Genomic DNA, 27818 nt, shown 5'->3' with positions numbered 1-27818 from the left:
TATATACCTTGAGTGGTCTTTCAGGTGGCGACAGAATTCGTATAATAACCTCCCACTTGGGTGGTGCATACAATGGCGCGAATCGATGGTCATGCGCAAGTCGTGAGAAGTCCTCACGAGTAGAAGAGTGAGCTAGTTCCCTTCTAAGAGTACTCTCGTGAGTAATCAGCTCGCGCCAACGAAGACGATCCTCACGTGTTAAGCGGTAGGAACGCTCTGTTTCTGACAGTACCTGAAACAGTATTGCTATGGTCATAGGTCCGCTTAAGATTCTTTATTTTAATTTATAATATGTAAGAGAGGTATTTCCCTGTGTAGTAACCACAACAGTTTCACACAGTAAACGCCGACAAGATTTTGTGGTATATCTAATATTACGTAATAGAAACGCATATTAGATTAATATGCAAAGCTTTGTCTAAAGATAAAAAATAATAAGATTAGATTTGAATGGATCTTGTTGTCATATCTTCTACTTGGTTAAAGTTAAGATATAAGACCATACCTCATTCTGTGCTTCCGTCTTCAAGACACGTGTTAGAACACTCCAGTTCGTGGGAACAGGAGGTGCTGGAGTTGGTTCCGGTACGTCGTCATCATCCTCTTCCCGGAAGAGTGGGTTGCGAGCTGGTGGCAACTCTGGTAGCAGTGGAAGGTCGGGGGACTGGTGGTAGTTGGTTGCTGTTTGCTTTATAAGTTCGGGAGAGAAAAGGTCGGGGCCGCCTTTTCCTGTAAGGAATTTGGTGTAATTAAGAAAAAGAAGAGAATTTAACTAATAACGCTATATATACGGTATTATATACAACAATATAATATTAATTTATTGAGAGAGTGATGTACTGTTCCTTCGACCTAAAGAAAAGAACCTCCACCTCTCTCACCACTGTTATGGCCAATGTTATATCCGCTAAGCATACCTAAATACCTAAATATGTTCATCCTTATTGTAGGTACACAAACGTAGGAAATACAAGTATATAATACAGTCAAATTAAAGCCCACCAATAAATTTCTGCGGCGGCAAAGACATCGGCATTCTTTCCATTTTCGGTGTGAGTGTCATTCCTGATGCTGAGCTGATGTCTGAGAAGTTCTCCCATTGTGCATCAGGCAATGTGTGGTTCCGAATGGTGACATCGAACTGCGGTGCCAGTGGTGGGACTTGTTTGTACTCTGTCACCAACCGTTTATGACGCTCTATATCTTCTATCGTCTTCTTTTCGGTTATCGTTCGTAGGAAGACATCGTCAACTACATGAGATGTAATCTCGGGTTTTCTGGAATCAAAAACAATCGTGAGAATTGAATTAACATTGATATCGTACGAAATAAATAAGAAGTACAGAAATAAAAAATATAACAGAAGGTATTGATGTACTATCACAAAACTGGCGGGCGGGCCACACCACTCGCTTGAACAATGGCAGACGGACAAAAAGGTAACAAGGTGGAAACGGTCACCAGGGAAAAGAAAGACAGGTCGCCTTCTTGCACGGTGGGCTGACGAGCTTAGAGAAGAAGAGAAGGAGCTAATTGAAGAAGGCCTATACTATATATATAAGTATCTCTGTTTAAAATTTAAGTGCGTGAATATTTTATAAAGATGGGTGAATGTTTCAAGGATTAAATGAGGCTTAATTCATATTATCGAACGAATTTCAGAGGCAACATTCTTACCTTGGAGCCATGATGGGAGTCTCTGGCATAGGTTCGAGGCTCTCCATCAGCATTTCTTGTTCTTCTGTCTCCAGACGCTCCCGGACCATTGGAGGCGGTGGAGGTGGTTTCTACAATACCGATTGAAGTTTAACAAACTTCTACTGGATATCATTTCAGAAATGTTCTAACTATAATGAGATCTCGATTCGAAGTACATAACTACACATATTCGTTTACACAATTTAATAGACAGTCTAAGAATTGAAGCGTGGCAATACCTATTATTCTTTTTATCAGTCTTCTTTCTCTTGTTTCCGCTATTGTCAAATTCTTTCAACAAAAATGTTTATGACTTAATCTAAGTTGCCAGAATAAATCGGTAAGACATATAAAAAATATATTTATTTAGTCATTAATTTATTAGTCAATGCCTAACACAAGATGAAAGTTAGCCTTACCTTAATATGGAACATCCTAGCATGCGAACCATCAGTGACTTCGGTGACAGAGTGAGTGTCTGTCATCTCTGTGTTGAGTGAAATAATGGACCGCGGTCGGCGAGCCCACTCCTGGTTAGTGACAAATTGATGGGTGACAAATGAAATGGTAAACTATTTTATGTATACATTACAAATCGATCAAGTATTGTACTTGAGTGGTCCGGATTTCTGATGTTTCATCATTATTTTTCTTCTAGGTATATAATAAAATATATATTTTTTTACTCTTTGAATTAGAATAATATCTTATTTGTCTTTTGATAATTAATATATAATATTTATGCGGTATTATTGAGCTATAATCCTAATTGATGGAGATTTTGCCTTTTTATACATAAAACTATTAGTCGACTATGATATGGTAATTATTAACGAAACGTTATAGGTTAAATTTGTGGTGTGCAAACAATATCTGTGCTTTCATGCAGTCTTTAGTAAATTGTGTACAATTAGTCAGCAGTATATTTATTCATATGTTATATTCATAGACTATTTAGATATAATGAAAAACATCTCTATTTTCAACTTTTCCGCCATTAATTTTAAGTAATTAATTGAACATTTTATGTTGTAATTGTATAAAAGGATTAGTATTTCTATTTCTATATATTACTTATTATATATAACTAACCTGTCGATCTCTCTGAACCTCCGTGTACAGTACAGGTGGTCTGGGAGGTCGTTCGGGAGGCTGCACATGCGCCGCTCGCGCTGGTAACGGCAATGCACCGGGTGACATCGTACGAACTGATTCTTGACGCTCATGCTCCTCTATTAGCGTTTGCCTGATGATATGAATGTGTTTAATGTAAAGATCAGATAATTGAATTAAGACAGAGCTAGATATGGTCTTCATCGTCTTCATGGATAAAAAAAGAGTAATTCCATAAAACTGGTTTGTTAATTTATTCAATTTTTTTTTAATAATTTACAATTTACCTCATACTTCCGCCATCCACTTCGGTAGTAGTGATGGTAGATTGTGGCGATGGTGGAGCTGGAGGTCGCTGAACTCTCACGCGGACATCAAAGGCGGGTGGCGCGCCAGCGATCCGAGAGTGAGCGTGTGTCGTCTCTTGCAAATCATTGTAGCCTATATTAAAAAACGATTAGATGTTGAAAGTCAAAGTCAAAAATCATTCATTCATATAGATAACACAATTTCATAAAATGTCAAGTTTACCAATTGGATATTGATCATATTATTATATTTAAAATTCCAAATCCTTCCAGATTCTACGCCATATAAGTTAAAAAAGACTCGGAGGCTGTCATTTAGTATAAAACAATTTACCTTCACTTTGATACTCGTCAACCAAGAAGCTGGGGTTTACATGCGCATGCTCAGCTTCACTTGGAGTCTCCGACGGATAGTCTGAAGGAATGGTATCTGATGCGACACTGGCGCTTTCGGCAGCCACCGGGTAAACTGGGTGAGCTCGGGGTATCTTTACTTCTGTTGACACACAATAATATATCTTTTTTATTATAACGATACGTTTTACTAAAATTTATAACATAAATTATATACAACAAAAAAACAAATATAAAAAACCGTAATATAAAAATAAAAAATTTTTTTAACCGGATTAAAGCTATTTGTATTATAAACAAATACATAACATAACATAATTTTAAATTTTCCGACGTTTCGCGTGCTTTACAGCGTGCGTGGTCACGGTGACTGAAGACAAAAGGTGTTGAATGTCAAAAGTATCACAGCTGTAGAGAAAGTTGTGTTATCTGTATTTATTTCCCCGGAGTTGGTATCGACTATAAAATGACGGGTTTTTGCAGAAATGACTCGCGGTGTGTATTTTCGCGGATTGTTTGTCTAGGAGTTTTAATTTGGATATAATTGTATAAAAAAATTGTTTTCTTTCAATGTGTAAAAGCTATGTTAACCAAAGACAAAACTTAAATCTGTTTGCCATTTCCATTATACCCTTATTCGCCCCACTCTTTACCAAACCTTGCCTGCAACCAGTTATATTTCATCTTCTGTACTGTACGCCTTATTTCCTTTTTCCAGTTTTTGGGTACCAACTCATTAAAGAGCTAAGAAGTCAAGTAAAAACTCCACTTCTTAGCTCCTCGCAAAGTGTGTCCTGTCCATCTCCACTTGCAGTGAATGAAATGAATTCTCTTTGTAATGTCCTCTATCCTTGTCGTGTACCTAATGTAAATATTTCTGGCAATATCTTTTGTTTATATTTAGTAAACTGCGAATGTTTCCTACCATAATTAGGTACTTAACCCACCTTGAATACTCTCTCTACTAATGATGGAAGCTGAGGAGTCATCAATAAGTCTTCTTGGCACGGGGAGAGCTCTCCTACGCAGACATAAATAGGAGACGCCGAGACCCAGTAATAGAAGAGTCAAGAAGAGAATGGCGCAGATGATCATAAGTATATGCGTGCCTGCTAACGGTGCCTTGGCTGGTAATGGGCCTGCTGCTTCTGGCCTGCAACATAAAGTTCAGCGTTTCAAGGTGTTTTAACTAGGAGTTGATAATTATTTAAGATGTTCCAAGAAAGGCGTATAAATATATTTCAAGTCAAGCCTTTACTTACGTCGCAATAAAAGGCTTAGCAACAGGCACGATAGGTGGCGGATATCTGCATACGATTGTGATAACTTCATCACCATCCATTTCCAAGCCTGGATGGAAACGAACCACAATGTTGTTCGTGAAAACGCGCAATGGGTCCTACAAAAAATGTATTTTAAGTTTAGTTACCACTAAATTTAATTATAAATGAATATTTTTTCATTACACACATACTGTACAATACACATACAAAAACAAAATAACTAAACTCAAAAAAGTTAATTTTGTAATTAAACAATAAATAAATTAACATTATGCCCTAAAATAGATAGAAGTTGGAGGAACTATATGAAAGGACGAGATCGAAATGGGAGAAGAAGGCGCAGCAAAAATAAAGGTTAGCAGGAATCGAAAAATAAAGAAAGCCATGGACATACGTAATTAGGAAAGGCTTAAAGAGGCCTCTACCCGTGAAGGGGTTCCAATCAACGGTGCTTAAAGAAGCTTGGATATTAGGATAAGAAGAAAAAACTATACACTACTTTTGTAGTTATTATGATTCATATTGTAAACTTACTTTATCTCCTAAGTAGTGTTTCATGTCTTGTAAAATATTAGATCCTTAATCATTTGTATTAATTTCAATAAATTACCTGTTTGGTTCCACATCCTTTTAATGGAAGCTCGAGTTTGTATGAATTTGCACCCTTACCAGCAACCTGGCACGCGGAGTTTCTGTCGAAATCTGCGTATGCAATTCCGTAGAATTTCTCGTTAAATTTCAGTTCAATCTGGAAAAATATAAAAAAAAAAACAATTTCATTCAGATTGAAGAAAATTATTTTTTAAGGAGTAAATTAGTCAAAAATCTACTTGACAACTCACCAGTATAAGTTAAAAGTTGTCGTAAGCGAGTTTGGAGTTTTTTAAAGAGAAACAGCATTATTAGAACCACACAAATTTTAAATAAATCTACTTAAACTTACATGACATTTTTAGCGCCTACTAAAAATAATTAGCAAATACGCATGAAGTAATAATTTAGGCACTACTCACGATTTATGACGAAATTAATTGTCAGATTTAATTTTACACATTACCATGACCACGCACGCTGTAAAGCTAAAGTAAAAGTTAATTTAATTTTAGGTTTAGTAGTCTCCATATTATTTTTCATTAATTTTTAAATATCTCTTTTAAAAGTACCTAAAGACGACTTAATATTTTATTATTATTTACATATCTATTCAAGTCCATTTAAATTGCGCTAATCGATTATGTGCATTGGATTCGTGTTTTATTTCATCTTTCTTCTTTCGTGTTGGTTTGAATATTTAATTCTGAAACTCACCTGCATAGAACCAGCAGCGCAGTTTAACGCCGCCCTCGTTCGATTTAAAAATATAACTGGACTGAGATCATCCAGTTTCGTCACCTGAAAGAAAAAAATAAACTTGAACTAAGATAATTCATAAGATCATTTAATGACGAACCGTGACTCGCTCATGATAATTTACTGCTGCGATGGTAAATAAAACTGCGACTTTACACCGTGTTACCCATTAGTTATTTATTTCCTTATCGCGAAGGCTTGTCTACACTATTACAAAAACAGTGGCACTTATGTAATTCTTTTTTGAACTTCATAAGTGTACATAATGTTACCTATATGAATAAATGATTTTGATACACATATCGTTACATTATATATTAATAAAATTATTCCGTAAAATTTAATATCCTAAGTCTGATAAGACATTTATTAGCAAACACATTCATAACACCAAAATTAAATAAATGGGAACGCATTTCGTTATTGCAGGTCGTTGGCCATAACGTGTCCTTCGGAAAGTAGGGCCAAATGTGATGATAGGACATTGTTATACATTATTGTGGCCAATAAACCCCATATATAATTTTACACAAAGCCACCCGATGTGGACTTATAACTTAAACTTAAAGCAATAAATACAGCTAGTGATATAATGCATTTTATTGCTAAAGGATCGACGATGTAGCCGGCTTCGATAAACTAGTGATGTACCTAGAGTTATAATTGCGTTGAGACTATAGGTGCAGCACTATATTTAGCGGTCTGTCGGACTGCCTCGATAAATCCAGCCTGGCTAATTATTTGCCCGCGGTTATCTATTGGGGTGTGTTTCCATTAACGAACGGGTAGAAAATTGTTGTAATTGTAATGATGAAATGGAAACAGCAAGATTAAACCTCAAACATACTATTTAATAGCCTACGTTCGTTACTGTTGCAAGTTAGTTTTAGTCGCAGTTGTGTTGTGTTGACAACTGTGTTACGCCTCTTAGTTTGGCGTGTTTTATGACTGACAATAAATTACAGATCTGTGGGTTATTAGTTAGATATATTCATTGTTGTTGTTTCTTGTCAGTTTCCTTACAAACTGTTAAAAATTGCTATATCTTTATCTGATAAGACTTATGTTTCTTGTCAGCTGTTGCACTTTGTTTACTGTGTTATATACAATTCATTAATAAACGTAATATTGTATTAGTATATTTTCTCATGTAAGTGTATGTTGTAATGGTCTTAATAAGAAATAAATATCTTAAACTCGTGTCCTAACAAACTATAGAACAAAGTTTCGTCTTTATTATACAAATAAACCTAATATCATGAAAGACAGTGATTCCAAAGAAAGGTTTTATGTATAATATTATCTAATTAGTGTAAAACAATATGGCCTCCCGTCGTCCATGCTCTTAAATCTTCTAACTTTGTCCTATCTGATAGAATTTACGATTGACATAAAACAAAAAATAACAACTTACGTCTTTACCTAAAACTGGATTTTTATTAATTTATACAATAATTAAGTAATAACATGTATTATCAATTAACTGAAAAAATATCTAAAACTTTACATTAAAATAAATTTTAAAAAAAAACAAATTATTACTGATTCAACGGGCGACCGTTTACCTAACAAGCGATCTCTTTCCAGACGACCCAACTAAAAAAAATATTAAGGGTAAAGCAAGAAATGCATAACTAAATAAAATTAAAAGTAACAGCAATAATCTCTTACAGACAACCGTTAAGAAATGTATTAAAAAAATATGACAGCTATAATATTATAGGCAACTACGATATATCGTATGTCAATGGAACCAAAGCAAATACGTATTTTATTCGTGGTCGCGCGGTCCGTTTGTGAGTTGTGATTGTCGAGACAATGTATCGTAGTCGTTAAGACATACTGAATAATTTCTATATGCGATCTGATAACACATTGAATGGTCTTTATTCTCTTTAGACAAGTTGTATTATACTAAGTCTTTGAATGTTCGTAGTACTACGCAGATATAAAAGTTGGACATCACTTAATTAAAATGATTACCATGGTTACTAATTAAAGTAGTTTTTTTTAACAAATATATGTGAATGGTAAACTCTATCAGCCAGAACAACGTTAGAAGATTTAAGCGTATGAAAGTCGCGACGCCATTTTGTTTTACACTAATTTGATAATGTTTTATAGAAAACGTTTCTTTTGAATAAATATTGTTAAAATTTAGTTTACAAGTTTCATACAGACAAAAAGTGATTTGTAAAAAAGTAATTGAAGGAAAAATAGGACAATTCTCTTTGGTGTACCTACAAAACAGCCCTAAATAATTTTTTTTATAGTATAGAGGGGCATACAAGCCTATGGGACGCCTAAAAAGGGCAGCCATGGTCACCCATTAATAGTAGTCGCGCTGGCCTTTGAAGGCGGAGTATTTACATATCTTAAATAACAAAAGATGGTTTCTAAATACTTATTTTCTCGTGTCCACATGCTAAACTATACCTCTAAAATATTGTAATCGTGTAATTACTACCCCTATGTGGGGCACCCCCACATTGCACATGTACAGTGAGTGTTTTACCATCGCGTTTTATTTTGTTTCAGCCAATAATGAGCGTCACCATAAATAAAAGAACAAATGTGATGTTTACCTTCCCATCAAGCACAGTCTGTTCGGGCAGACCATCTCCCTGGTATTCAACGTTGTTGGCCTGCGACCCATAGTTCGACTGCGCCTGCACCGCAGCCAAGACACCGGCCAATATACACCAGAACAACGCCATGCTTACTGAAACAAGATTAATTGATCTTTACAGCTCGAACAACGATTTGATAAATGTTCTCTTGCCTTATCTTTCTCTATTTTATTCTAGTGCCTCTGCAACTTATTATTACTCTATTAAACTAAAATAATTACACTACAGAGCGCAGAGATAACATATCCATAGAGAAGATTATATTACAAACAAAGCAAGCTTTAAAGTTGTTACGGCCATAACATTTTATGGATCAGACTTAGACATTTCAAGGATGCGGAACAGTTATATTAAGTGTCAGTAAGTAACATTTTATAACGGTTAACCGTAAGATAAGATATTATTCCTGAAATCCTGCTGTTAATTCATTTTATGACAATTTACCGTAATTATAACATTGAAGACATAAACAACCCCTCTTATAAAAGTCGTTAAAGAAATGTCGGAATACGTACGTAATAAATGTAAGAAATAATGAAAAATAATGGGAGAAGGCTGAAAATTAGGAATTGCATGTATTTAATGTATTTTTTATCATAAAAATAAAAAAAAACATGTTGCTAAGCGCAAATTTGAAGACGCCTGGATTCATTCGTGTTCTTCATAAGAATGTTTTTATGGTGAGAAAAATCTTAGTTCTATATAGAACTTTTTTATTCCGGAATAACGAACAATTTCTATGTGATAGCATAACATATGTTGGTATATAGCTACTAAAAAGATAAAAAATTGGTTTTTTTAAATATATAAATCTTGCATTAGAAGAGCTCTTTTAAACATTCATAACTTATACCATAACAAAATCTACGGAGTATGATTGTCTCGTGCTTATACTTGAGGCAAATTTAAACCAAGAACTGAGAGACTGTTTCACTTGTGGAGGAAGATGTACTGTCCAGTACGGGCCAGTCTAACCACAGACTGGCACACAGGCCCCAGTAGCTACTTTCGAAAAGTTGTATATACCCTTAGCGGCCGCCATAATTTCGTACGCGTGTTTCACGTTATGACAGCATCGCAGTGATTTGTTAGCGCAGATTGAAGATATAGCTCTATTCTTAATTATATAATAAGTAATGTATATATTGTGTAAGTTTTCACATCATTCGTTCTAAGCACTTTAAATAATTTCGTAGCAAAATTAGATTTAAGAATATGGACGGACGTAGTTCCATCGTTAGTTACCAACTTTTATAAATTACTTTTTAATTAAAAAGTGTGGCCATAGATACTCTCAATGCTCGAGGGCTCGCGAGAGTGTTGCCGGGATTTTAAGGATTGGTACGCTCTTTTCTCGAAGAACCCGCAGTTTATATTGAAATCGAAATTAAAACACAGTTACAATATCGTCATGAGCGCTGTCATATACATCAAACAGCATACAGAAACAGATCGCTCCTGAAACTAGATTAAGTTTTTTTTTAAATTTACAATATAGGCCTATGAATTAGGGAAAACAATTGTAGTTAATTACTAATTACTTTATATTTCTAGCAAAGGTATTTTTAAGTTCATTGACACTTACGAGAAGCTAATAAACTTATTAAAATGACCAAAAATATGTATGACCAAGGTTTTAGGTTCGACGACCGGCGAATCGCATTTTTGTTTGTTCTGACCATAAATTTTGGCGGCATGTGCCAAATGATCCTCTGCGTACTGAATGTTTATTATTATAAGTTTAAAAAAGGAGTATGCATGTTCCGACTACTACTCTTGGAAATAGTTGTTTAGCAGGATGAATGCGTGAGACGTTAAAATAATTTTTAGTATGTATGTTTTCTATAATAAATTAGATTAAACGGTATTCTTAGCATCCGCATCGCCTCCAGCACCACATATCAAAGTCATCAATCCTTTGCCTTTTCAGAGCCAAGATAGCCACGTTTCTACTCCATACAGGAAAATAGGCAATACTAGAGCACGTATTAGTCTTATGATAAGATTAAGTGCAATTCAGTAAAAAAATGACGTATTACAAGCGAATAAGCAAAACCTTATTAAAACAAAAATCAATTTATCTTTTGAAAATTGGATAATCAATAATTTTTCAACCATCTATAATACGACGATCATTTGGGCAATGTCTCATAATAAATTAACAAAAACTTGGCACAACACGTGCAAATTAAGGCTTTCATAAGTGGTTTACTGTAATATGGTTAGGGTGTGAAATGTTACAGTCACCTACTAAAAAGCTAGATCGTGGAAAGATAACCGAAACGGAATTTGAGGCCGCTACCATTTTCAACACGTCAGCAATGTATTTATTTATTAACAAAAGCTTGCATACTCTCGGCATACTGATACATTGGCACTCAAAAAAAACACACATAACAAACACTTGTCCTATAACACATAGATGGGGCAGGGGGCGTTCACAGTGAGTCTCCATCGTGTTCGGTCTTGAGCCTCGTGTTTCACCTCGCTCCAAGTCTTTCCAGCTCTCTTTGCAAGTATTTGGCGCCAGGTTTGTTTGGACAGCCACGCTTCCGCTTTCCTTGCGGATTCCAATCAAGCGCCTGCTTGGGAATATAATTGGGATCCCTTCGGAGATAACAAACATGAAGTGATAAAATTTATTAAAAACACTTAAGGAAAATAGATTGCAAAGTGTGAAGAGAAGTATGTATATCCAGACCTAGCTCGTTTATCAGAATGCTCAATCTGTTGTGTGAGTTTTGGCCAAACGCGTTCTTCTGATAGGAGGGACAAATGGTACGATGTGTTGCCTGGATTATACAGAAGATATTCAAAATTTGCTTTGATCAACCTGATTCCTAAATATCTTAAACGCGATATATCAATTAAGGTGCTACGACTCTCCTATGGTACACATGACTCGTATGAGCATCTTAAAATGCTCTCTGTTATTGTGGCAATTATTTTTTCGAGATGACGACGACACAACGGCTTGTACGACAATCATCTTGATAGTTATTATTAAAGGTATATAATTTTTGTGAATAAATGAAATGACCCAGTAAATTATACTGTCTTCGCGGAATGACGTTATACTAATAAACGCCACGCCTTCTCTTGCCGCACAGACTCTAGCTTCTTTTTTTCTTCTGCGGGTATTTGCATTAAACGAACCTATTCTGTGGTACTGTCGTGTGGAGTGGCTTCCCTTTAGATAGATCTACTCATCTACTGCTGGTCTTTAAGCTCTAGAATGTGGTGACATTTTAGTCGTCTCACATATTATTCTATGGTGAGTTGGTCAGCTAGTTCGTTCGTGTGACAGATTAATCAATCTTTGCATTAATCTGCCAGTTTCCTCTTTGATTGTTCTCATTTCAAGGTGTTCGTGAACTTCGCCGTTGGTTATGTACCATGGTTTGGACTTTGTTCTGTTGACGCTGGAGTATATTTATGTAGGTATCATTTGCGCGGCCCCACAGTTGGATGGACATATGTCCAAATGGGGATGACTTTATATATAAGGAGTTTTTTTGTCTAGAAAACGTCTCGAGTTTCTTCCTAGCATCCAGTATAGGCCGTTGTACTTTAGCTGAAGCTCCTGCTTTTTACATTCGATGTGGTGCCTCCACGCTAATCCACAATCAATGTATAAGTTAATATCTTAGATGGTCGCTGTGGGGCAGAATACATTGATCTAACAATCTTTAGTGCAATCTATACTTTAAAATGTAGTGAATCTCTGAGAGATAAATATACTTTCCCTCGCAATATATTTATGAAAAAATGATGTATGTATATTCGCTATCCCCGCATACCCATTGATATCTTAAATATTTACATTTTCGATTGCTATGCTTTTACACATTTCCGTGCGATTTTAGGAATTATATACAATTCCGAGGGAATGTATATAATGACGGATTACATACATTTCCGGTAACATATACATAAATAGTGATAAGTTTACTAGTATAGAACATACGCACAATGTTAATACTCGGCACAAACGCAGGCTGCAATTTCCCCATACTAGACTGACTATCTATAGTTAGTCATTCTTTTTTGAGAAAAGGGATACTCTCCTTTAATAAAATCCCAGAGGCTCTTTTCTCTCTGACATTTAATAAATTAAAGAAAAGCTGTGTAAAAAGGCTTACTAACGATTATCTAGTTGATAAAAGGGCCTGTTTTGGTGCTAGACAGGCTACTTCTAATTAATTTGCGAAATTTGTTTCAAAATAAATGTAGTTTGATGATTTGCTATTTTAAAAGAGTACCGAAAGTTTTTTACGCCGGCTTTTACTCTCGGCCTACACCCTCTTCTTTGCCAATGAGTAGGGACGTCTACTGATTCAAATTTAATGACGCATAATAAGTGATACCTGTATCTTATATACATATTTTATTTTTATTTTATCTTTACAGACTCTAACTAACGCAGTGTCATTGAACTATCACTCTTGCAGTCTAAGAATTATTTAAACCCAAAACACATAAATTGTTGCGTATGAAACAGAAAACGTAATCTTATGTTACTGCATAAAAAAACACTTTCTATAATAAATAGCTACATATATTGTAATGTGATTATATTGTGTGTGTGTGCAGGCCACAGAATTCGATGCCTTTAGAAAAATGTGCGAAAAACGCGACTCGTAAACCTTCAGCACATCTAAGAACACCTCATTAAGGAATACTAAGTATAATTATCAACACTTATGTCTTTTTTACACTTAATTGTTTCTGAGATGAAATAAAGCCCGGCGCAGCCGTACTGTGACTTATGCTGCCATTTTAAAAACGCAACTAACATAAATTGCATTAAAAATATTAATTAATTCATCTGAAATTGATCTCTTACTCACTGTTTCCCAGAGCTATATTTCCAAAATGTTGCCATAACATTATATCACTCGCCTTTTAGACATATTTATATTTATACACACGCCGTTTTTGGGTCTTGGGAAAGCCGGTTTTCTTACGATGTATTCCTTCACCGGGTGAGCAAATGTCAACCGTCCACAAAGACAGAAAGTCCATTGGTACAGGCGGGGATAGAACGTACGACCTCTGGGTTGACTTAAAACCGACGTCTTAAGTCCTCCCAGAGAGCATGCGACCATGCTGGAGCCAGCAAAACTTTTATAAAATAAATAAATATTCATTGATTTTCGATCATGAGAAAAGGAGTCTGTCTTTCTGTTTTGAACTGATATTCAAAATAGACTTAGTAAAATCAATAAATTTTTAATGTAAATTCATGTGCCGCTACAGGAATGTAACTCGATTAGCACAAATCAAATTTACACGTAAGCATGAGCATAACTATTTGTTAATGATTTTATACACGAGGCAGAGACGCTACGTTTTTAGAGCAAAGATTAAATCATGCTATACGCCTACATAGAAGCGATGCTAAATTTTTGTTATATCTGTCTCATGTTAACATTGTACGTAAGTTTTATACTATTATAATAATAATAATAATAAAATATGCGCGTGTTCTTTATCACCTTATTTTTCGAAAAATGCAACATTACAGAAATTGGTTCAATAAAGTTAAGTTAGATAAAGTTTAACAAAAGGCTTTATTATCATAGACATACAAATAATACAATTATTTCAGTTTACCTTATTACTACTCCTACTTATTACAAAATTTCATTAATTGTTATAGAATTATATCTATCATTGTTTTCGTTATAATATATTTTTGTTATCAATAGCTTCAATCTCTTCGAATCAACTGTGGTAGGGACAAGAAAAAGACAGCGCGTAACGGAAAAAATGTGACGCGTAACCGAAAAATGTGACGGTAATTTTATTTCCAACGCCGATAAAGAAGTTTCACGTCAATAAATGCCTTTTACATTTATTTATCATCTCATTCATTCCTAGGTGTGCCCTTTTTTGGCAAAGGCCTCATCCAAAGCCCGCCATTCCTGTCTGCACTATGTCACTCTCTGTACACCTGCTGTTTCCTTAATCTAGCCTATCTTCCGTCTAATTTTTCTTCCTCTTTTGCCTTGGGCACGACTTTAATGCTTTGTTACTCTTGCCATGTGCTCCGCCCATTTTCTTTTAAGTTTATACATTTTTATTGCTACCTTTGTTATTCATCTTTTTTTATATAATGGCAATCGTTTTAACTTTATGCCAGTTTCAAGTAAAAGTTGTTCTTCCTAATTATTATTATTGTTTGCTTCATGTCTATCTGTCTCTATTTTATGTATTCGTCTCTTCCCTATCCTCTCTCTTTTTCCATCGATCATTGGCGTGACAAAGCTTTCCAATTGTTAATAATTAATGACTCAATGTTTGAGGTAAATAGGATTTCCTTAGCATGAAAATTGAAACGTTATTACATGCCGTCATCTACACTATCAATCAATCAATCTTCGATGCATATGATATTTAAACGACTACACTATATATATACCACATATCGGCCAGTTAGGATATAATGATAAAAAATGAAATTAATTTCGATTAACAGTACTAAAAATTCAAATAAAACCACAGAAAAGTAATTTTAAATTCTTGATAGACGTGGAAGTACAGTGGACACGACCGACTCGCGTGTATCAAGCTGTTAACCTGTTCGTGAAAAGAGGGCCTACTTATTTATGAGCACTTTGCATGTGAATAGAAGCTCAGTGGGCGATGACATTGCACCCACAACCATTGCTTAATAATACTGCTGGAATGCTTAGGAATTGCTAATTCACGCCTAGCTCTTAAAAGGAAGTTATAAATCTTTACGTGAGGTGAAAAGTACTTCGACAAATTACAGTCTTGGATTTCTAGTTTAAAATCTTGCTTACAGTATACGTTAGAGATAAAAAAAATTGAATACATTTTTTTTATACGTTAGAGATATATGTTTAAAGTAGCAAATTAGGTATAATCAAAAATGCCTGTTATGGTTCGCTTATGTTCTCGATACTAAGGCGCTTCTTCGAACGCTTTCTGACCATACTCATATCTTATATAGACGATGAGTGTTGGCTCAGTGACAGCGTGCGACTCTTATCCCTGAGGTCGTAGGTTCGATCCCCGGCAGTACCAATGGACTTTTTTCTAACACTCGCTCTTATGGTAAAGGAAAACATCGTGAGGAAAGTGGCTTGCCTTAGACTCAAAAAGTAGACATTAGATTGAAAAATGATCATGAAACAAATACAGAAATCTGAGGCTTTAACCTAAAAAAGGTTGTAGAGCCACTGTAAAATAAAATTTTACACTAGCTGACCCGGGTAACGTTGTTTAGCCATGTATATTGTTTCTAGGAAACATTCCTTTAAGTTCAATATAAATAACTGTCTACTATGAAAAAAAATAGGGGTTGATCGAAAAAAGGGTGAAAGTTAAGTGTTGTATGTATTGTACGCTGTATCATAAAAAAAAATGTTTAATAAATAAATAAAAATATCTACGGATGGATTTATCTTTTATGGGGATTAAAAATAGATGTCCGATTCACAGACCTAACCGGTACGCACACAAAATTTCACGAACATTGGTCGAGCCTTTTCAGAGGAGTTGATTACAAACACCGTGATACGAGAATTTTATATAGTAGATAAATTTTAAGAATAGCCAAAGTCATGAAAACCTCAGCTTCGTTGGGATACTACTTTGCTTTATTATTATACTAAAAAAACTACTAATCATAATCGCGATAATACGGTACCTAATAAATTAAGTTACGCTTAGTTAAATGTATATAAACCATTAAAACAACTTGTAACGGTGTAACGTAACACAGACAAAAAACAAACAAAACACATAAAACATACATTATACATTGAAACATTGAAACATTATAAGAATAATGTTATTTAAACCTTGGAAAGGAAGATGTTGCTAAATAAAATGTATCTGTGTGTTTATTTTTTATACAACAAGGGGCGCCTGGTGATAAGTGATACCGGGCTGGACATAAGACACTCACATTGCCAGAGATATATACTACTTTTATACACAAAGATATACTTATGTATTTTTTACTTTATATTGATGTATGTACAGTAATCTATGCCATAGTGCATTCATTTCTTTTCTCTATTACCTAAGACTGAGGTCTCGTTCTGAATCTTACCCTAAATGTAAGTGTTACTACAAAATTAAATACGTTTTTGACATATTGGAGTCAATCTTAGCGCTAATGCTTACGTTATAGTTTTTTCCTATTTCATTCAAATTTCAAAGAGAGTTATACAAGCTACTTAATACATAAAGCATTCTGATTCACTATTATTAAAAACGCCACATTTTGTGCAAGCCAAAACACACATAACCTTTGAAACCCACAGCTCTAATTTGTCGAGCGATATTCGACCAAATCACCTGACAATAAGAGCTAATAATGATCAATATTGTCTGACGTAATACGACCTCCTCTTTACATTTTTGGTTGTTACTTTCACTTTTAGTCAAATGTATTATGTATTCTCATTATGTATGTAACCTGCTGTTTTGTAACAAAAGATATGGCTTAAGCTGTTTTTGTCTTCGTCTTCTACTTAAAATGTTAAAAGATATATGTCAACTTAAATACGAACTTTGTTTGCTTAATACGTTTAAAAACTAATCCTATATTCTCTTATCAACTCAGCATAAACACAATTTGATTGAAAGAGACGAATGAGTACTGTTTATTTCTCAAATCATCTCAAAGTGCCGAAGACAGTGCTTTTGTTATCGTGGTGATCTTTTAGTACAAACAGTTAATCACATCCGACACAAAAATTAAAAATAATCAATATTAGGCTCACAAAGATTACCAGGCTGAGTGTGAAGAGAATGCTACTGGTAATACAAATAACAAGACTGTGCCAGAAAAGGAAAATAGGAACCTGGAACGCCAGAGGCATGCTACAGTTACAGCCCGGATAAAAGTAGACCATAGATAAGGAGCAAAAAGAGAACTGCATGGATATTCTCGGTCTACCAGAAATACATATGAGAGGAACTGGATTCTATACGAGTCCTAATGGATACACTCTGCATTTCTCAGGGAAAATGAGAGTAGAAACGGGGTTGCCGTATCTCAAGAAATAAACCGGTCAGATATGGGATTCACGGGAGTAAATGAATAACACTTGACTCTGAAAATCTGACATCGTTATTATATATGCTCCAACTTTAAAAGCGCCAGAGGAAGTCATTGAGGAATTCTACAGACAACTCGATGATACAGTAAAAATATTGCTCAAAGATATGTCTTTTATGTCTAATTGTGATATGCAATTGTCATAAAAGCCTTGTAGCCATATTTGCAAATGTGGGATTAAAGGATGTTCTTGGAAATAATGGACTAAAGAAGAAAAAGGCACGAAAATGTAAACAGCAATTCATAGTATATAAGACACACAATCACAAAAGACAAAACTAGAATTATAAGAACGATTTAAAAGGCTGTAGGGGAGCATTATTATTACTGCTACTTATGACTTGGATCAAAAGACTTGATAGGTTCTCAGTTTTTACCTGGTGTAAAAAAATTATATACTGTAAGGTAGCCTTCTGTGGCTCACACACGCCGTCGGCTTTGTGAGTCTCAGGCATGCCGATTTCCTCACCATGTCTTCACCGCAGTCAGTGTTAAATGCCCACACAGAAAAATCCATTGGTGCACAGCTGGTATTAGAAACTACGACCACAGATGATAGTTGCACTCTCAAACCCAACACCTCGCATATACCCTTTCCACTAGATTAAAAAATACAGATTCATATCATTTTAAAATGAATAGCTAGTTCTCGCATTTATTCTAATTAATCTCACTGAAACCAGTTATGAGTAATCGAGTGACATACTGTTGCAAATATCTTACACAATTCAAACCGGTATTACTGATTTTAGGTCAGATTGTAAGGGCTTAGAACGATGAAGTAGCCTCTAGTTTATAATTGTACCATAAGCCAGAATCAGTTAAATAATGTCACGTATACTTATGAAAGCAAAAATATATATATTTTTTTTAATTAGTCCATTGTATTTATTTCTTCAGTCGCACTTTTCATTTCAGAAGGTCGTGTTAGTGGTGCCGCACAACCGCGACTCTCGCCTGTCTTCGGGAATCCTCTGTTCCTGGGTGAAGGCTTACCATCTTAGGAACGGCTGAAAATCAAGAAACGGTTAAAGCCCGTAATGGCCTTTTCTTGATCCGGCCTCGAGGTCTGGTGGCCTCCACTCTCTTTGCCAGTCACGATGAGTTTTTCTAGGATATCTGCGTATTATTATATCTTAACAGTTACTACTTATACAATAGGAATACTAAGACCGATAATTCTACAATACCTTTAAATATAGATCTCATAACTAATAACATAACAAGCAGGTCTTGTGAACTCAGCCAATGTACAAACAAATAGGACTACTTCGATAGAAATCTTATTTACTACTTGTATCGCTGTAGTGTACCAATAAGTAGTCCAAATCTAAATAATCCAACGCCTGCAAAACGAAGCGCTAGGGGAATATTAAATGCTTTGTGGTACATTCAGAATGATGACCTCCATTGGAACGTTGAATTAGAGGACGTAACCTATCAAAAAGGTTCCTGGAGCCCACGAACAAAGGCTCCAGCAACACGTGAATGTAGGGACTATTCAACTTCCTGACACCCCGGGCCTATTAAGAAGATTTGAAAGGACAAAACAAAGTTTGAGTTTAATAGATTGTATGTAATGTTATTGGACACATTTTTATGTTAAATATCATTTTTAGTAAATTAGGTTACTAAAGGCTAGATAAATGACGACGTAATGTTAAATGATGTCACAGTGCAGATTCTTTTTTAATTAAGTCCATTGCAGTCATTTAAAATCTCCGCCATGTCGAGTGATCGGCATAGCCGTAGCATCCTTTTCTTGAAGCATTAAACCATTTCAGGGCCCGAAATAAAATAAGGTAGAATTTCAAAGCAAAAAATGGCTTCAGTGTGTGACTCTCAACGCAGAGGTCGTAAGTTCAATCCCTTCTGTTAAATTTGATGACTTTCTTTCTATGTGTGCATTTAACCTACGCTCCAACAGTGAAGGAAAACATCTTCAGGCTTATCACGAAATCTGAAGCTCTAAAAAGGTTGTAGCGCCACAAATTTATTTTTCTCTTTAGTTACAATAGTTATTCGATAGTAATCTTCGTCCAAAAGCACCGGTTATATCTATAAACTTTAATGTATGGCATCGTAAGCTACGTTTCTTTGTTGCCTTAAGTACTGATTAAAAAAACTCGTCCCAATAAATCAAAACCTCAACTAAATCCCGTTTTTATCGAACAAAACCTGATTACACTGTGTACTTAACATTTTTCACACATACTTGATAGCTTTTTATCTCAGTCAGCTAAGTAACGTTGATAAATGTGTTTTTGTAGTTTCTCCCTTGTTTACATGAACATGTTGCCAATTAAGTACGCGTTTAAGCAAAAATATTCTCAATTAAAATAAACTATTGGTTGAAGCAACATTCTTTATTTAAATTTGCTTTCTTTGATCTTATAAAGATAGCTGTTCAATTAGTACTATCTGTACAGTTGTTACCTAGTCCCAAAATATATCTACAACTGAAGCTTAACAGTTTTCATCTCCTTTAGCTCGAAAGCTTATATACCTTTCTATCTGAAAAAATATTTTTGTATTGCATTTATTGATTTATTAGTGCCATATGTTATAAATCATCGGTCTACATAGAGATACCGCTGGACAATATACTTCATAATTATAATCATGAAGATTTGGGTTTATAAAAATTAGATTAATGTAGACCGATGTTTTATAACATATGGCACTAATAAATGCAATACAAAAATACTTTTTCAGATAGAAAGGTATATAAGCTTTCGAGCTTTAGGAGATGAACACTGTCAAGCTTCAGTTGTAGATATATTTTGGGTCTAGGTAACAACTGTACCGATAGTAATAATTGAACAGCCATCTTTATAAAATCAAAGAAAGCAAATTTAAATAAAGAATGTTGCTTCAACTAATAATTAGATACCATGATACCATGATATTTACAACTTTAAAGTGGTCGCTCCTTTATACAAGGTATGACAATATTATTTACACGAAGATGTAAAAAAGGGAAAAAATAAAGTATCCAGTATTTTCATGAATATCCCCATTGAAATGTCCTGTATAACGAGCGATCGTGCGATTGCCTTAAATCCAAACAGTTTTGATTCATCAGGCAAATATAACACATGAGTAATAGTAACACAGTCGAGTATTGCGTGAATATAGTACGCCACAATGTTGCAATCTAGATGATATTATTTAGACATTTTATACTTTCGTATAAAATATTTTCGATGAATTTCTAAGACCTTTGTGTTACCACATTTTTTTAGTTTGATTTCAATTTGAAATAAACTTTTTAATAATTTAATTGTTTGTATTTGATGAAAAACACGCAATTGTTTCATCTTATAATTAAATGACATATGAATAAACTTAACGTTGTCAAATACATTTAAATTTCCCGCCTTCTAAATGTCACTGTCACTCGTAAATCTATATGTATTCTATGTTCTATCACTCTCTACTCCGTGACATTAGGCACCAATTTTGGCCTTTATATCATTTACAATAAATTCTATTTCTCTCAGTGAATCGTATGAAGGAATAATGGTCTCGTTTAAAAAAATATCAATCGCTTTTTTAAAGGCTGACAATTTTGAGGAGAATCGGTATTACACGGTAATATTGTAGATACTAATGTGTCAATATGAAGGGTTAACAATAGCTAATAATATTATAATTACTACATGTATTATCTACTTTGTTTGATTTGACATCTGACATATGTCTTAAAATAAAAATACCATATCATCATATTCTGTATATATTAAACGGCCTTTTTATAAGAATGTAATTTTGACTGTTGACCTTCTTTGTAGTACTAGAGTACTTGTTTCCTTTTTAATATATATAAAGATAATTAAGCAGTACTGTACGCGCTGATGATATCAAGGTATAAAATAATTTCTATAAAAACGCCCACATGCCATGTCATAATTATATAAATCTAACCGCAATTATCACAATTTGCTGGGAATTAACTTTCAAGTGAGCGGAATTAAATCACTTGTTAAAACTTGCTGTATGTTAGGCATGTTAATGATATATTATTTTTACACTCAAAAATGTGCCTGGCTGGTTTAACCATAGAGAAAAATAAAAATTTCTATGCATATACCACGTTTCTCTATGGGAATAGTCAATAATAGGAGGTAAACATTAAATTATTAAATTTTGTAATTTAATTTTTGGTAACATAGTTTCGCACTTTAGTTTTTCTGGTTCCGCATAGATTGCTATTACATCTTCCCTATAACTTCCTCAGGTTGCCTAGAAGTCCTTCCTTTTCTTTATAAATCCTTATTAGGGGTCAGTTACTTAAGTTACCCTATTGTTTTTTACAATAAGTGTTAATAATAAGAAAAAACTGTCCGTACATTTCTCATCTCTTCTTATTTACTCATCTATGATGAATAAACTTACCTCGTACTTTAGAAAATTGTCGTACGTTGTGGTGGAAACAACTTGGTCACATTGTTTTAAAACTGAAACAATTTTTTTATAATTAATAACTTAAATTAAAGTTGATAACATAATGAATTGGAATCGCTAATCTGCGCCTTAAGCATAAACAGTACGTAGAAACAATGTGTTAACGTAATAAATCCAAAATTTCCGTGAGCATATAAAAAAAAAGCACGTAGAATATTAAAAAAACATATTTGCGCTATATTTGTATAATAAATGCTTGCATTTTTGTCAGCCGTCAGCCTACAGACACGTTGTTAAAAAGTTAAAGTTTAAAGTAAGAACGCAATAGAGGTATGACGGCGGCGTCGCGACTATTATTCAAAATGTGTTGCTTTGAGTTCATTCTAAAGATAGTCTGTTATCTTTAGAAGTAAAAATTTATTAAAAACAAAAAGTCTTTGTAAACTGTCACAGATTGAAACGTCTAATTCATTTATATAAACTATGTATTACAGATTAGGGCTACACTAATGTGCGAACTTCATTTGGGTACGGTGTTATGACAATCTTAGCTGTCAAACGTCAACCTACAGATTATGCACAAAAACTTGTAGATATATTTATGTCTGGGTGCGTTTTTTTAAACTATCAAATGTCACAGATTCAAAATAGATTATATGCAAATTAAGCAGTACAATATCTATAAACAAAAAAAGTGCTATTGAATTGTAATGTTGTAAACTGAATCTCAATACAGAAATAAAAAGTCAACCGTTATCAAAACAATGGTTATAAGTGTATCGCTCCTGCTTTGTATGCTGATGACAGAAGAACAATAACGCTACGGTAGTTTTTTATAGAATTAATACATCGATTTTTATCTATGATGTTAATCAAAATGCTTCTAGTCATATAGACTAAAAAACACATAATAAAAACTCGTTCCACCCACGTAAAGTGTGCTTGTAATAATAATTCTTATATATTTGCAAGTAAATGCAAGTCATTTAAACATAATTTTAAGCATAAATTGCTTCAGTATACTACATTCGAAAAATATTGATTAAAACTAAGTATATTAAATGGGTTTTCTATAAAATTATGTTTTTCTTAAAAATTTACCGAATTTTACCTTAGTTTTATCAAATATAAAAGAGCGTACCAATTCTTAAAAAGCCGGTAATGCACTTGCAAGCTTTTTGCCAATGTGAGTGTCAAAATCACTTAAATTCAGATTCAGGCCTCCTGCCCCTTTGCCCCCTGTTACATTAAAAAAAACCTGTGCTAAGAGTGCTATTATACGGCGCAAAATGATCCTTTTCCCGTTAACGCGTAATTTTCTGTAAGACTACTAAGCACGTGAAAAGGAGACCACATAGTTGAGACAAAATAATGCTGAAAAGCAATTTTGGTATTTTATTGACTGTATAAGTTCATACCAAAGCGTTTATGTACATAAAAATGGAAAGGATAAAAAAATGCCGAAAATGAATTTTGCTTTGCCGGTAATTCAATCAAGGTTCAGCGTAGCGCATAAGGAAAGCGATATTTTGCTCCAAAATGGTCACAGATACAAAACATTTTATAGTAACATAGACAAAATAACGGAAATGACTGTATAAGTTCAAACCAAAGCGTTTATTAGATGAAAATGGCAAATACGGCTATCCATTTATATTCTCAGAAGGTAACGAGCATAGTTCTGGTGTGTATTGAATTATAATGAACATTGAGTCACAATTTACACACACAGTCTGTCACATCATACAAATATTCCAAGTATTGACCATCCGGTATTAATCATTATAATTGATATGACGTTTTTATTGCACTTCAATTATTGTTAAACAATCAATATAATCACTCAGTTAAAATGTTTATGTTTGTAATAGTATTATTTCAAACAATATAGCTGTTAATGAGTGTTTGGGGCGTAAAGAATGGTGACCATCGCCAATTTAGCCACATCGGTCTTAATTTAATAACATTTTAGATATTAATAGAATAGAGATAATACTCACAAGTAATGTCTTTGCTGTATGTTATATAAACCTACTAATTATAAATTACAAAAAAAAATAAAAAAAAATCAATGGCACTACAACCTTTTTAGGTCTGGGCTCTGGGTCCTGTAATTGCTTCATGATTATTTGTTAATCTAATAGGCAAGCAGATGATCAACCTTATGTGCCTAACACACGCCGTCGACTGTTTGGGTCTAAGGCATGTCGGTTTCCTCACGATGTTTTCCTTCACCGTTCGAGCGAATGTTAAATAATAAATATAAATTATACATATGTATTTATCGCAGCCAACTAGCTTAATATGCCATTCAATTAACAGCATAGCCTTATAACAAAACAGCGCCGTTTAACTAGCGGCCTGTAAGATACGAATAATTAAGCAGGTTGGCTACAACATATATATAATATATAAACACATATAAGAATAAAGTTATTATAAGAATAAACATTTAAGTTAATTCATAAGATTTAATTACAGTTAAGATGTTACTTAAATTAATTATAAAACAAAATTCATTATTATTTATGAGTTCCAAATCTAAAATTAATCACCGATTTGACCTAATTTTAATGATTTGGACGATTTAGATAAAACTATTCATAATTGACGTTAATATTTCTAATATTAATTCATATCAAGATTTGACTTAACTAACTGACATAAGGGCCTATTTAAATAGATTTAAAAGGAGTCAATTTAATAGACGATGGGATAAAACTTCCTTTAATCGCTTGTTTATTTTTTATCTGTAGCTGTCAAGGACAAGAACAGGCGGGAAACTTGTTTCATACAAACATCTAGTTAGCTTGAAATGTGACGTGCCGGTATTTTTAAAAGCTTTTTATACTAAAGGTTTGCAGTTTTTATTTTGTGATTGTTACTGTATTTTTCTGAGGTTGAACACTTTAATGAACCATTGATGGTTTAAAAATAGAGAATAATAACTTGTATCATGCTGCGTAAAGTGCAGGCTAATCGTTATTGCTTTAACCACTGTATATAAATAAATGGTTTCACAAAAATACATTTACTTATTAAAGTACTCACATTACGCGTAATATTATGTATCTCAATATAAAATATATAGTGATATATATTTTATTAGAAAACAAATAAACTTATATAATATAAAATAGAAAGTTTATTTGTTTATATATAGAAATATATGGATGTCAAACATATAAAGCTGACCATTACTATGCCACTTGCTAGAAAAAAATAATTATATATATACTCTAATGCCTTGGAAATGGAGGAATGGAAAATCTAGGTTCGGAGGTACGATATGAGTCACATAACCAGAGGAATAAGCTTGCCCCATGTCCCACTGTGAGGTCATCAGTCTACAATACTTTTATTGAGTAAATAATTACAATACATAAGGTAGGATCTTCAAGGTTAAAAATGTATATTCTTATGTCCAGTAACAGGAAATTGACTCAGAGGTGACGACATGACAAGAAAACACACTCAAGGGAGAATATAAATGATGTTTTTGTAGGCTTTTATTGATATCAAATTACTTCTAAGTATATTCACTATCGTAAAGAAACAAATATAAAATTATTTCTTTATCATAGATGTGGAACTATTAAAACATCGTAAGATTAGAACAAATTATTAAACAAAGTTTGGCCATTAATTTTTATACTTTTTCTTGTTATTTGGACCACAAAATAAGGACAAACATATGATACAAAATTGTTTGTCCATATATATATATATATCCGTAAAAATACTACGAAATCAAGTAAGTAAAACAGTGATAATATAAACAATAAATTTAAAAATAACTAAACTGTTGGATTCAATAATGGTAAGAACGATGCAATAAGTTATAACTTCGTTATAAACTAAATGTATTATAGTTACTATAATAATGATAATATCTGCTTTAACGTGGTGTTGCCATAAAAACCCCGCCAGTGTGCTTATTAACTTACCAAATTAAATTAAAGCCAGAATCAGAATTGTTAATTAACCTTATAGAATACGTTTGTATTAGAACCATTACAAAACTAAAGAATCTTCTTATTGCTCTGTGTTTCCGTATGCTAAACAGGATAGGGTTTTGTAATTTTATAGCAAAACTACTCAAAAACAACTGTAGGTTACATTATTCTGATAGGTGGCTGTATTTTTTTCCAATAATAAAATGCAAAGCCTGGAACTCGCTGGTTGGTAATGATAAATAGATTTTATTATTTATACATTCAATTAATAAGAAATTAGTTCTGGTACCTATACTAAGACTTAGACCTTGTAATCGACCTCAAATTATCTAACCTTGGAGATGTACAAATTATATCTTATCATGAAGCGTAGTTCCTTTCTGGTAGCGTTGTATAATTAAAAAAAATATAAATTTGGATGTTTAAATTAAATAATGGAATTTTTATTTGTTTCTTTGTAATCTTTGCAGTCATTATGACTTCTTAGGTCAAAAAAGTCCTCATACAGAATATAGTAGGGCGGAAGACACCAATCCCACCAGCCGGGATTAAGGAAATAAAATTTCTTAGGAAAGAGCAGTTTTGACACTTTCCTGCTGCTTAGCTTCTGGGCAATAGATCTGCCGGTTCACTTGACTGATAGTCTATCAAGGGTCCTATATCCGAACAATATATATGTACAGTAGAGTAATTACTTGCGATAATTTATTAATAGCTACTTAATAATAGTAATCTTAGTAAAAATTGTATTACTAGCATACTGGCGAGTTTGTTATAGATAAAAAACAAAGCTAAATTAACTATAAGTTCCTAAACGAGTCGCGTCCAAAATTGAATATCCCATCGTCAATAGAAAAAACATCAACGGCACTGCGGCACGTCATAAGAAATGGACCAAAATTTAGATTTAGACCTTGCCACTGGGCAATAAAGGTCAAAATTCACTTCACCGTATTTTATTTGAAAAATCAATAGATCATGAACAAACAGTTGAATGTCAAACAATAATAGCAAATACATTCAAACTATAGACTGTTTTATAGAACTTCAAATGAGAGGACTCTTTCCTCTTCTCAGACCTCAAGAGAATGCTCGCTGGACAGAAGTTGGCCGCTGATGAATAGGTATTCACCGAAATTAGGCCTATTTTTAGGCTAAAGACAAATCGTACTATAGCAATGGTATCAAAAAATTGTAACCGCTATAATCGTTGTATCGCTCTCGAAGGGAATTGAGCTTACGAACTTTTAAGCCCACTATTATAAGGAATATTAGCAATATATTTGAAACGACGATTTTTTGTCTAAATTCAAATCAGTTCCATGCAATAAAATCATACAAGAATAGAAATGAGGAAGAAATTAACCAGAAATAATTTTCAAGGAATATACCTCAGGCAGAGTGCGTGCCAAACAGCTCCTGGATTTGTAAGGCAACATTCTATTCGTCAGGACCCCCTATAAAGAATATACAAGATATACGTCACCTAAGAAAGACACAAAATTGTCAAAGACTTTAATACTCTTACCCACACCCACCTGCGGGCGTGACCTTATTACCTCATCATTACGTAACATTGACGACTAGGTGTTCATGTTTAGTACGCATTACAAAGATCA

General features: G+C 33.7%; 1 protein-coding gene across 5 annotated transcripts in view; it reads right to left on the bottom strand.

The window, feature by feature from the left end:
* LOC123715633 overlaps positions 1–27818 on the bottom strand; it is a 67164-nt gene that overhangs the window by 9151 nt on the left and 30195 nt on the right. For 2 of the 5 annotated variants that reach the window (XM_045670836.1, XM_045670827.1), the window contains 14 exons: positions 22235–22296; positions 8692–8828; positions 6065–6148; positions 5367–5504; positions 4736–4872; positions 4421–4626; positions 3454–3615; positions 3099–3252; positions 2791–2944; positions 2118–2228; positions 1678–1787; positions 1003–1277; positions 506–729; positions 8–232 (listed from right to left, as the gene is read on the bottom strand). In XM_045670836.1, the coding sequence (XP_045526792.1) occupies positions 8–232; positions 506–729; positions 1003–1277; positions 1678–1787; positions 2118–2228; positions 2791–2944; positions 3099–3252; positions 3454–3615; positions 4421–4626; positions 4736–4872; positions 5367–5504; positions 6065–6148; positions 8692–8823 (2112 nt within the window). In that variant the 5' untranslated portion in view covers positions 8824–8828; positions 22235–22296. The remainder of the gene's footprint in view (positions 1–7; positions 233–505; positions 730–1002; positions 1278–1677; positions 1788–2117; positions 2229–2790; positions 2945–3098; positions 3253–3453; positions 3616–4420; positions 4627–4735; positions 4873–5366; positions 5505–6064; positions 6149–8691; positions 8829–22234; positions 22297–27818) is intronic. The other 3 variants (XM_045670844.1, XM_045670852.1, XM_045670862.1) reach the window with 2 other exon arrangements.

This window comes from Pieris brassicae, chromosome 1 (assembly GCF_905147105.1).
Source record: "Pieris brassicae chromosome 1, ilPieBrab1.1, whole genome shotgun sequence".
Taxonomy (NCBI): domain Eukaryota; kingdom Metazoa; phylum Arthropoda; class Insecta; order Lepidoptera; family Pieridae; genus Pieris; species Pieris brassicae.
Note: the sequence above shows the minus strand (reverse complement) of the source record. Positions and strands in the feature narration are given on the sequence as shown.